General features: G+C 40.7%; 1 protein-coding gene across 8 annotated transcripts in view; it reads right to left on the bottom strand.

Moving 5' to 3' along the window:
* The window catches only part of STXBP5 (syntaxin binding protein 5), a 193,085-nt gene that overhangs the window by 104,009 nt on the left and 76,217 nt on the right, over nucleotides 1-12,859 (bottom strand). For all 8 annotated transcript variants that reach the window (XM_025184070.2, XM_075924382.1, XM_025184056.2 and 5 more), the window contains exons 6-7: nucleotides 7,777-7,840; nucleotides 410-493 (exon numbers count right to left, since the gene is read on the bottom strand). In XM_025184070.2, coding sequence (XP_025039855.2) covers nucleotides 410-493; nucleotides 7,777-7,840 — 148 coding nt within the window. The remainder of the gene's footprint in view (nucleotides 1-409; nucleotides 494-7,776; nucleotides 7,841-12,859) is intronic.

Below are 12,859 nucleotides of genomic sequence, written 5' to 3'. Positions count from 1 at the left end.
CAACTCAGCTGTGTGCCAGCTCCTGTACTCCCACACCTGCTGCCGCGCATGAGACTTTCTGGTCCTGGAATATCCGTGGTCATGCTGGACCACGTTGCCAGACCAGAGACTCTGGATTTTAGAGGTGTAATCTGAATTAACTGAACCATAGTAAAAAAGAGGCTTTAATAATAAATGTCTTATTCAGAAAAAATGATTTATGCAGCAAAACGTTTAGAAACAAATGATAAGAGGCAGTACAGATTCACTTACACAAGTACTAAAAACTATATTCTTCATGACTGTATTTCTAAACATCATGGTTCAAACATACAAAACACCACCAATATTTAACAACGAAATGACAATAGGAAACAAATGCACACATTGCAACAAGTGGAAATAGTCAACTGAAGAAGAATGTTGTTACCTCATCATGAGTGTATCTGTAATCTGCCTTCTTTGATTTGAGGTCCCATAATACTACTATTCCAGACTCATAGCCAATGAGAAGCTGCAATAATCAGAGTAAAGTGGGTTATCTCTTACAAAATTAAGAAAAGTTACTTAAAAGAACTGTAATGCTAGTGCTATGAAATAGGTACCGGAGTAACACTGGATCCTTCTCTTGTATTTTTATTCCTATATGACAAGAAATGGAATATTCCACAATAAAGTTATAAAACTATTAAAGTACTTTACTATTCCACAGCAGATACATGGTCTCAAAACTTCTATTGTACCATCCAAATTTTGATAATCACAAAATATTCACCTTTAAAATCAGAGTACTAGTTTATCATCAAACCATGTTTAATCAAACGTTTCATGTGTACATTAATACTGTGATGGAAGACAATAATATTTGTATTTATATTTTGGGGTGCAATCTTAGCTGATACAGAAAGTAGGACATAACACTATAGTTGGTTAAATGATTGAACTATAAGCGATTAACTAATAAGTGGATGTGTATCGGTTAATGCTACCAGCTACACTGTTCCTCACCCCTTCTTCACAGCTCAACCAATGAATTTTTAGCGGGCCAGCTAGCAGCCTGGCTCATGCTGGATCCCAGGAGCTACCCTGCAATAACTCTTAGAGCTGCAGTGAGGGAGAAGGGAGTAGCTCCTGGGAACCCGGCGTGAGGCAGGATTGAGCCAGGCTCCTAAATTACTGTGCATGCAAAGCCACAGTGGGGGGAGCTCCAGGACCCAGCACCCAGTAGTTGCCAGACCTGGCACAAGCTGGGACTTAGTGCTTACAGCACTAACCCATATTGATTATCCATGTAGTCGACTACACAATTAACAAATTATATGTTTTTCAACATCCTAAACAGAAAGGCATATTTAATTCTGGCCCATATTTTTAGATTTATCCTATTAGCTATTTGATTAACAGAGGTTTTATGCAGAGCTGTCAATTAATAGCAGTTAACACATGCAATTAGCTCAAAATTAATTGCCATTTAAAAATTAATCATGATTAATAGCAGTTTTAATTGCATTGCCACAATAGAATACCAACTGAAAATTTTAAAGTATTCTGGATGTTTTTCTACATTCCCAATTACAACACAATGTTCACTTCATATTATTTCTATTACCAATATTTGATCTGTAAATATCATAAATAATATTTTTCCATTTACCTCATACAAATACTGTACTGTTGTGTGATCAGTATCAATACAGGCAGTCCCCGAGTTACGCGGATCCGACTTATGTCAGATCCGCAGTTACGAACGGGGCTCTCCCTCTCCCTGGTCTCCAGCAGACCAGGGAGAGGAAGCAAAGCGGCGGAACACGCGGGCAGCAGACAGCCCAGACGCGTCTGGGCTGTCCGCTGCCCGCGTGTTCCGCCGCTTTGCTCCCCGTCCCCCTGGTCTGCAGACCAGGGGGACGGGGAGCAAAGCGGCGGAACAGGGGGACGGGGAGCAAAGGGGGCGGAAGGGAACGGCGGAACAGGGGGACGGGGAGCAGACCAGGGGGACGGGGAGCAAAGCAGAGCTAAGCCGCGGAGCCTGGGGTTCTTAAGTTGAATCTGTATGTAAGTCAGAACTGGCGTCCAGATTCAGCCGCTGTTGAAACTGATCAGTTTCAGCAGCGGCTGAATCTGGACGCCAGTTCCGACTTACATACAGATTCAACTTAAGAACAAACCTACAGTCCCTATCGCATGATATTCTTATTGATAAACTAGGCAAATATAACTTAGATAGGGCCACGATAAGGTGGGTGCATAATTGGCTGGATAACCGTAGTCAGAGAGTTGTTGTTAATGGTTCTAAATCCTGCTGGAAAGGGATAACAAGTGGAGTTCCTCAAGGGTCTGTTTTGGGACCCGTACTGTTCAATATCTTCATCAATGATGTAGATATTGGGATAGAGAGTACGCTTATTAAGTTTGCAGATGATACCAAACTGGGTGGGGTTGCGACTTCTTTGGAGGATAGGGACATAATTCAAAATGACCTTAGCAAGTTAGAGAAATGGTCAGAGGTAAACAGGATGAGGTTTAATAAAGAGAAATGCAAAGTGCTCCACTTAGGAAGGAACAATCAGTTCCATACATACAAGATGGGAAGCGACTGTCTAGGAAGGAGCATGGCGGAAAGGGATCTAGGGGTCATAGTGGACCACAAGTTGAATATGAGTCAACAGTGTGATGCTGTTGCAAAAAAAGCAAATATGATTCTAGGTTGTATCAACAGGTGTGTTGTAAGCAAAACTCGTGAAGTCATTCTGCCGCTCTACTCTGCACTAGTTAGGCCTCAGCTGGAGTACTGTGTCCAGTTCTGGGTGCCACATTTCAAGAAAGATGTGGAGAAATTGGAAAGGGTACAGAGAAGAGCGACAAGAATGATTAAAGGTTTAGAGAACATGGCCTATGAAGCCAGGCTTCATGAACTGGGCTTGTTTAGTTTGGAAAAAAGAAGATTAAGGGGGGACATGATAACGGTTTTCAAATATCTAAAAGGGTGTCACAAGGAGGAAGGAGAAAATTTGTTCCTCTTGGTTTCTGAGGACAGGACAAGGAGTAATGGGCTTAAAGTGCAGCAGGGGAGGTTTAGATTGGACATTAGGAAAAAATTCCTAACTATCAGGGTGGTCAAATATTGGAATAAATTGCCAAGGGAGGTGGTGGAATCTCCCTCTCTGGAGATATTTAACAACAGGTTAGATAGACATCTGTCAGGGATGGTGTAGACGGAGCTTGGTCCTGCCTTGAGGGCGGGGGGCTGGACTCGATGACCTCTTGAGGTCCCTTCCAGTCCTATTATTCTATGATTCTATCTTGTACGTAACCCGGGGACTGCCTGTACAAATGTAGATTGTTACATAACTACATTCAAAAAAATATATAAAACTTTAGAGCTTAAAAGTCCACTTAGTTCTACTTCTTGTTCAGCAAATCACTAAGAGAAATATTTGCAAGCGATAACATTGCCCGCTTTTTATTTACAAGTGAGAACAGGCATTCACATGGACTTTTGTAGGAGGCATTGCAAGACATGTGTGTCAGATACCGCTAAACATTCATATACCTTTTGCACTTCAGCTACTATCACAGAGGACATACTTCCATGCTGATGAAGCTTATTAAATAAATGCATTAATTAAATTTGTGACTCAAGGATTTGGAAGAGAATTGTATGTCTCTTGCCCAGTGTTTTACCCACATTCTGCCATATATTTCATGTTATAGCAGTCTCAGATGATGACCCAGCACATGTTGTTCTTTTCAAGAGTACGTTCAAGGGAGACTTGACAAAACACAAAGAAGGTATCAATGTGAGATTTCCTATGATAGCTACAGACCTTATGCCAAGGTTTAAGAATCTCAAGTCCCTTCCAAAATCTGAAAGTGGAGCATGTTTTCAGAAATCTTAAAGAGCAACACTCTGATGCAAATACTACAGAACCCAAACCACCAAAAAAGAAAATCAACCTTCTGCTTATGGCATCTGACCCAGATGATGAAAAAAAACATATATAAATCCACACTGCTTTGGATCAGTACTGAGCAGAACCTATTAGCAGCAGGTATGCATGTCCTCTGGAATGATGATTGAAGTGTGAAGGGACATACAAATCTTTAGCGCATCTAGCACATAAATGCAAGTTACAATAATGCCATGAGAATGCCTGTTCTCACTTTCAGGCAGTTCACTTATGAACAAGAAGCAGGCAGTAATATTTCCTGCAAATGTAAACAAACTTGTTTGTCTAAGTAGACATGAAATAGGATTGAGTGGACTTGTAGGCTCTAATTTTTACACTGTTTTGTTTTTGAATGCAGTTATTTTTGTACATAATTCTACATTTGTCACTTCAACTTTGCACTACAGTTCTTGTAATATGGGAATTGAAAAATACTATTTCTTTTGGGTTTTTTAGTGCAAATCATTTGTAATAAAAATAAATATAAAGTGAGCCTGGTATACTTGGTGTTACAGTTAAAATAAAAGTATTTGAAAAAGTTGAAAACACTCAAAATATTTAAATAAATGGTGTTTTATTGTTAAACATCATGGTTAATTGCATGATTAATCATGATTAATTTTAATCGCTTGACAGTCCTAATTTTATGCAATACAAAAGAGAGAATTTTAATAAATTTTGTAAGATGCTGAATTACTTTTCTTGATTCTCTCTCGTCATCATGCATTTTCTCAAAATTAAGTTTAAAGGATGAATGGCCAACCACATTGCATCACTTTTAAAATAAAGTTTCCTCCCCAACAACCAGTTCTATCATAAATACATTTAAACTTTTCTTAAACATGGTAGCTTGCTCTGTATAGACAGGTCCTGAAATTTAAATCTCCTCTTTACAGGTATGTCTTCCAGTGGTCAGTCATGTTGAAGATTATATATGTGAAATGTAGTTTATTCTTTCTTTTTCATCTTCTTTCCACAAAGTATATTTGTGCATACTCTGCAGCATTTTCAGAGGGTTTTGTTTTATGGGGATGTTTATTAAATGTGCATACTTCTTACTTCTCCATCAAACATTTAGGTTGGAAAAAAAATGAATAAGGTCAAAGATGTGCATCTTGCATTTGGAGCAGAAGGTAGTGAGATTTGTGATGGTCTTTAGTTCTGTAGGAGTTCACTCCCCAGGGATGAACTATGTCTCTCTTTTGAGAAGTCACTTGCTACTGCCCTTTCTCTCTATTAGAGCCACTTCAAAGTGAATTAATGCATTAATTTTTAACTTTAGTGTTGTAAGATACAACAATGTATTGAAGTTAAAAATTTAGTTTAAAAAAATCTGTGATCTGCCATTTCAGTTCAATACTAAGTCAAACTTGTCCCCAAGCACGTCCTACAGTGCTCTATTAGTGATTAGGAAGAAGATATTGAAATATATCGCATGGAATGCTCTTAACTTCTATTCACTTTCAGAACAGGATTGTATCTTTCATAGATGGCTTACCTAAATTTAGGTATTTAGATACATTACAGAGAAACACACGAGCAGTTAATTATATGGAAGACTAAATTGAAAGCAAGCCAATTCAATGAATTTATAAAACTGGAATGCAATAATGAAAAGTTGGAGGATAAAGACTAATTAAAATGGCTAGATATTCATCAGTTTGACTTGACAGAAAGAATGAAGTAAGATTGTACCATTTTTAATGAGAGATTTTGCCTCTGATGATTGTTCCATACTGAAGCATATTTATTTACAGCTCAAGCCCAAAACAGCCTAAAATCCTCAGATTGCACGGCTCCTGATATTTCAGGATGAAAGGAACAAGCAAATTAGAATGGGTGTGTTCTGGATTAAAATCTTGCTTTTCCTGGAAGCATAATTGAAGAAACCTGCAGATAGGCTTGAGATGCAGTTATGCATCTTCTAGACACACTGAAGTAGTGGGGTCATCAGGGTCAAGGAATAGACCCGTGATTACATGATTGCTACACATTCTCTAAATTAGCTGAAAATTAGTTTGTGTCTTGTACTGTTCTCCAGGAGCTATTTTACAGCACTACAAAAATATGGAGAAAGTTCTGCAGGAACACTATGTATTACCATCATTTCAGCAAGTGAACAGTTTCCAGCAGAATAGTTTGAAATCTCAGAGAATTAGAACAACTTGAAGAACAGCTCTTTTTGGATATTTGATAAGCATTAGAAAAAATCTGTTCCTAATAATCCCATCCTTTTGATCCCTCAAATATTATTCTAAGAAAGCAAAGCTCTCTCTTACATGTTCCCACATTCTCTATCCCTCTTACTTTTCTTTTTCCTTCTATAGGCATACACAAGGTGACATGATCTTGTTGACCTTAGTAGTAGCAGAATTCTCCTACTACTAGTTCTGTGTGTCACACTACCCTTCTCCGGTTACCATCAAAACACACAACACTACTTATTTCTGCAGAGAATGGAAACCATGCATGGACAAACACTGTAGAGGACATGCGAAGAGAAACACTGATCAGTAAAGAGGAAGACAAACACAAGTTTGACTCTTTTCAGCCTCTCCATCACTATCTCCCTACTGCCTACCATGTTAAATTAAGCTTCTTCCTCCATTTATGCCTTTTAGGATATTCAAAACCAACCAATCTTCTCTCTCAGTTTTCTTCCTTGATTCAGCTCAAACACTCACTTGATTTAGCCCAAACAGCTCATCTAATCATACCCTTCAAGTGATCTTACTAGAGTAAAACTCTGTTGGTCCGGCATCTGATGGTCTGGCACCATCAGGAACCCGGCAGTGCTCCGGGCAGCCGGACCATTGGAGCTGATCTGCCCCCAGCTTCCCCGATTCAGCCGCTGCTAAAACTGACCAGCGGATGAATCGGGGAAGCCGGGGGCAGAGCAGCTGGAGTGCTGCCGGGTTGGTCCTGTAACGCTGCCCCTCGGGAGCAACCCGGCAGCACCCCAGCTGTCCCTGATTCAGCCGCTGCTGAAACTGACCAGTGGCTGACTCCAGGAAGCCCGAGGCAGAGCTGCTCTGCCCTGGCTTCCTAGAGTCAGCCGTTGGTCAGCATCAGCAGCAGCTGACTTGGGGACACCTGGGGCAGAGAAGCTGGAGGGCTGCCGGGGTGGTCCAGTAGCGCCGCTCCTCGGCGCTGTGGGACCAACCCGGCAGCCCCCCAGCTGCTCTGCCCCAGGAGACCCAATTCAGCCGCTGCTAAAACTGACCAGCGGCTGACTCCAGGAAGACCGGGGCAGAGCAGCTCTGCCTCGAGCTTCCTGGAGTCAGCTGCTGATCAGTATCAGCAGTGGCTGACTTGGGGACACCTGGGGCAGAGAAGCTGGGGGGCTGCCGGGTTGGTCCAGTAGCGTCGAGGAGCGGCGCTGCGGGACCAACCCGGCAGCACTCCAGCTGCTCTGCCTCAGGCGTCCCCGATTCAGCCGCTGCTGAAACTGACCAGCAGCGGCTGAATCAGGGACGCCTGAGGCAGAGCCGGACTATCGGAAGGGGGGGCTATGAGGGGCCTGGGGTGGCTTCCCCCCCACCCCACCCCAGACCCTTCATAGCCCCCACTTCTGATAGTCCGGCATATCTGATAATCCGGCACCCCCTGGGTCCTAAAGGTGCCGGATTATCGGAAGTTTACTGTAAGTTCATCTCAAAAGTTCTGTGCTGTAATACTGATATATCCTTTCCATCATGAATTTTTCCTCATTTACTGAGTACTTCCTCAAAATCCATGGCACTTACGTAATAGACTGGTCTATGGTTTATTCCTTTTATAAAAGGAACCCTCCCCCCCCCAAATAATGTGACTGTAGAATTTTATTAAAACAATTAATATTCCAACATACCTTTCCTTCATCCATTGGATTGTCACTAATATGGACAACAGGTCCTGGGTGAGATTTGGATGACCTAAAGAGGGAAAACATTTCCACTTTAAATTAAAGAAGCACTTTTCCTCCAGAATATATTAGAAATAGCTCCTATTGAGGTATGATTTTAAATAAATAAAATTATTTTTATTGTCAGTGAACACCAAGAAATAAAGACAATGGCACATGCACAGATCAATTGAAAGAAGATAACCTTGAGATAGTAGCTAATCAGAAATACACTGATTACTTTAACAAAGCACATCTTAAATGAGTCATAGCTTCCAAGGCCATTAGGGATCATTGTAATCATCTACTCTGACTACCTGTATTACACAGACCATAAAACTTACCCAAAATAATCCCTAGAGCATACCTTTCAGAAAAACATCCTGTTTTGATTTTAAAATAGTCTGTGATGGAGACTCCATTAATCATCATTACTATTCACTTTCCAGACATTGGATCATGTTATACCGCTCTCCTCTAGATTGAGAAGTCCATTATTAAATATTTGTTCCTATGTAGATACTTATACTAGTCAAGTCATCCTTTTACTTTCTCTTTGTTAAACTAAATAGGTTGAGCTCCTAGATTCCATTCCAATAAACTCTGTTTTCCTAAACCTTTAATTGTTTGTGTTTATTTTCTCTGAGCCCCTTCCAATTGAAAATATCCTTCTTTAATTCTGGGCACAAGAACTACTCCACTAGTGGTTGATGTCAGTGCAAAATACACATGTAAAACCACCTCTACTCCTATTTAATGTTCCCCTGTTTATGCAACATCATAGCTCTTTTGGCCACAGTGTCATAATGAGGGCTCATGTTCAGCTGATTATAAACCATGACTCTCAAATCTTTTTCAGAGTCACTGCTTTCCAGGATAGATTCTCTACATTCTTTGTTCCTACATGTATATATGTACATTTAGCCATATTAAAAATTTATATTGTTTGCTTGTATCCAGTTTACCAAATAATCCACAATCATCTAAATCAGTAATCTATCCTCTTCATCAATTACCATAACCTCAATTTGTATGTCAACTGCAACCTCTACCCCGATGATTTTATGTTGTCTTCCAGGTCACTGTTAAAAACATTGTGAACAGCTAAACAATACAATTGCTATAACTACAGTGAATCTAATATTATGGTACATTTATTTTATTTAACTGTATTTTGATTTTTAATTGAGAAGTAGTGATATAGCAGCCTTTATTGTTTTATTCCATAGCAAAAAGTAACCATAAATATTGGCCATTCAGTAGATGTAAAACAATGTGCAAAAGTATAAAATACCACTAATTTATTAGGTGCTAACACACAAAGGGATGAAGAAAGTAGGACTCTACATCCTCACAAATCATTAGCCACATATTTTGAGGATAACAATGTGCATATTACTAATGAAACTTTGACACATTGTATACCTTTGTGAGAGACAGGATATTGAATGCTCCATTTGTAATCCATCAATTAATTCATCACATAAGAAAATTTTGAAAATCATTTACAAATGTGAATTGTTCTGCAAAATGCTTGTTAGCTAGTAATACACTATTTCTGAACTTCTTTTCCATTTCTGCCATTACGCTACCATTATCTGTTCCTTTAGGATTTACCAAAAGTATCAGGATAATTTATCACAGAATTTCAGATAAGTATCAGATATGATACTCCTAGCTATAATTAGTATGTACAATTGTTAGCTCAGTAATAAAATAAATATTCCAGGATCAATAAAACTTAATTTACATTTTACATACTTAATTTATTGTGAACACAAATCAATCCTGCTGAATTGTACAGTTAACTATTGAATTTTATTGTTTATGGGCCCATCCTGCAGTTCATTTCATTCAAATAATAAACATTTTGACTGAAAGTACATTCAGGACTAGATATTTCTCTAAGTAAGAGAATATTTCCTCTAAGTAAAAGTTACCATAAATATTTTGTTGCAATGGCTGTGCTATAGAAGATTTCAACTAAAAAGAGTCCAAGAAACCTTTAATTAAATTATCATGATTATGCCATCTGACATTGGACTATAGCAAAAGCTACCAAAGTCACATGGATGAGATTAATCAATACTATTTAAGCTTTACAATCCTGTAATCAAATCTCTGAATACCCAAAAAGTGGTTGGATTTAAGCAAGCTGTGCAATTAACTTAGTAGCCAGAAAATGACCTTGTGTTTCAACAAAACCAAAAATGCGCTGGTTAATCATGTTGCAATTTAAAATAACTACATTATATTAAATGTTAGAGAAAGCTGTCATGATAAAATGTTGTGAAGACTGAATATATAAAAGGACTTACTTTCAAATGACTATGATTAAAGTCAATATGAACCTCAAATCTTTCAGTAGATATAAATAATTATTTATGAAACTTTAAAAAGTGATTATAATTATTTTGAGTGCAGTAAAAGGTTTATAAGGATATTATGCACAGACAGAAAGAAAGAAATGTGACTGCTCCCCTTTTCATTCCCAGGGGAGGGAATCTTTTCCACTTTCAGGGATCAACTCTGCTTAGACTTGCCTAATGAAGGCGGCTGGAATAGAGTATGTGGCTTAGTTTTTGACTGATGGATTGGTTTGCCATAGGTAAGCAAGGCATAAAAGGACAAATATTTTACAATGAACTACCTCTGAATGAATTTGTATATCACATGAAATTAGCACAAATTATGGCCAAATCTTTCAAACTTTAAAACGTTATTTTGTTTATATCACTTGGAAGTTGTAGGTGCTCAGCATCTCATCAGCAACTAAATGATTTAGGTGACAACTTTAGACATTAGTGTTTGAACATATGGTATATATATGTTTATTCAAATAGAAATGATGAAAAAACCTCTAATTTAGTCTACTATTACTCTTATGCAGCTCCAAAATAATTTATCACTTACCACTTTCTATAAATGTCTATTTATGCTTCTAGCAGCTTCTGTTATATGGCTGACATGGTCTGTTGAAAAATGAACCTCCCTTTTTACAAAAAAAGTCTTTGGGGAAGTCTTTGGCTTGTCTTCTATACAGGCAGTCCCCAAGTTACGCGGATCCGACTTATGTCGGATCCGCACTTACGAACGGGGCTCTCTCTCCCCAGAGCTCGCAGGGCTCGCAGGCAGCGGGACTGCCCAGAGCACAGCGGTCCCGCCACCTCGACCTCCGGGGCGAGAAAAGCTGCTCCTGGTGTCCGTGGTCTGCTGGAGACGGTCCCCAGCAGACCAGAGGCACCGCGAGCAAAGCGGCAGCGGCAGCGGAGTCCCGCGCCTCTGAGGCTTTGCCAGAGCAAAGCCTCAGAGGCGCGGCACCATGCTGCTGCTGCCGCTTTGCTCCGGGTGTCTCTGGTCTGCTGGGGACTGTCTCTAGCAGACCAGGGACACCCGGTGCAAAGCCGGGGAGGCGGAGGGGTCCCGCGCCTCTGAGGCTTTGCCAGAGCAAAGCCGGGGAGGCGCGGGACCCCGCCGCTGCGGCTTTGCTCCCCGTGTCCCTGGTCTGCTGGGGGGGGCGCAGCTAGTGGCCCTCCCCCCCCCAGCAGACCAGGGAAATGTGGAGCAAACCCCCGGGCCTGTGGTAGAGCAGGTGGGGCGCTGCCGGTTGGTCCCGCAGCACCGCTCCTTGGCGCTACTGGACCAACCCGACAGCACCTCAGCTGCTCTGCCCCAGGAGTCCTGATTCAGCCGCTGCTAATCAGTTTCAGCAGTGGCTGAATCAGGACACTTGGGGCAGAGCAGCTGGGGTGCTTCTGGGTTGGTCCAGTAGCGCCGCGGTGGCGCTACTGGACCAACCCAGCAGCACCCCAGCTGCTCTGCCCCAGGCGTCCCCAAGTCAGCCGCTGCTGAAACTGACCAGTGGCTGACTACAGGAAGCCCCTGCCTAGGGCTTCCTGGAATCAGCCGCTGATCAGTTTCAGCAGCAGCTGACTTGGGGATTCCTGGGATTCTTAAGTTGAATCTGTATGTAAGTCAGAACTGGCGTCCAGATTCAGCCGCTGTTGAAACTGATCAGTTTCAGCAGCGGCTGAATCAGGACGCCAGTTCCGACTTACATACAGATTCAACTTAAGAACAAACCTACAGTCCCTATCTTGTACGTAACCCGGGGACTGCCTGTATTGGTAGCCCTTTACTTTCCCAGATGGCTTGGCTTACTTTTAAAGACTGAGGCCAAAAGCAGCAGATTCTCAAAAGGGAACAGCTAAAAAATCCCCCCAAACAGCATAAAGGTTTATGTTTAGAGTTTAAAGTGTAACAAGTTGGATATTTATGTCTTCACTCTTGATTTTAAACAAGGGGTAGACACATCACATGTATGGCTATACGGAAAGAAGGACAGGAAATATTTGACATGGGTTTAATCAGGTCACAACTTTATTATTAGATATGTGAGACCATGCAGCATGACAGCACACAGTGAAGGTAACCCCATGGTTATTCCATAATTACCTGGGAGGCTTTTACCAGTTCCCCTTCTTTTTCCATTCATGTCCCTCCAGCAAATCCATTGCCAGTACCTAACCATCAACCCTCCTACAAGGGGAGGGAGTAGAGGTAGGTTATAAAAATAAGGGGGTGGCTCTCTTGCTGTCCAATCACAGGGGTCCCCAACCTCCTCCCCATTCATTCCTTTAATGTCCCTTTTTAAAAACAAGTAGTCCTATGGCTCCTTAGAGCAGGGCTATTCAACTTTGGAAGCCCTGGAGGCCACAATAATATCCACAGTACATGACGAGGGCCACAACTTAAGTGTGGTTGCATATATATGCAAATATATATATATATGCAAATATATATATATATATATATATATATATATATATATATATATATATATATATATATATATGTGTGTGTGTGTGTGTACACAAATATTTATGCAAATATATGCAAATAGCTTCTTACACATGGACAGGCATGAATAAGAAGATTAAGGCAAGACTACACAATATGCAAGCCAGTTCTGCTGATATTAATAAAATGCAATATTTACCCGATTTCCACTCACATGACAGCACTTTTAATGTGCAAGGATAGTACAGGA

The sequence above is a fragment of the Pelodiscus sinensis genome, chromosome 3 (assembly GCF_049634645.1).
Source record: "Pelodiscus sinensis isolate JC-2024 chromosome 3, ASM4963464v1, whole genome shotgun sequence".
NCBI classification, from domain to species: domain Eukaryota; kingdom Metazoa; phylum Chordata; order Testudines; family Trionychidae; genus Pelodiscus; species Pelodiscus sinensis.
Note: the sequence above shows the minus strand (reverse complement) of the source record. Positions and strands in the feature narration are given on the sequence as shown.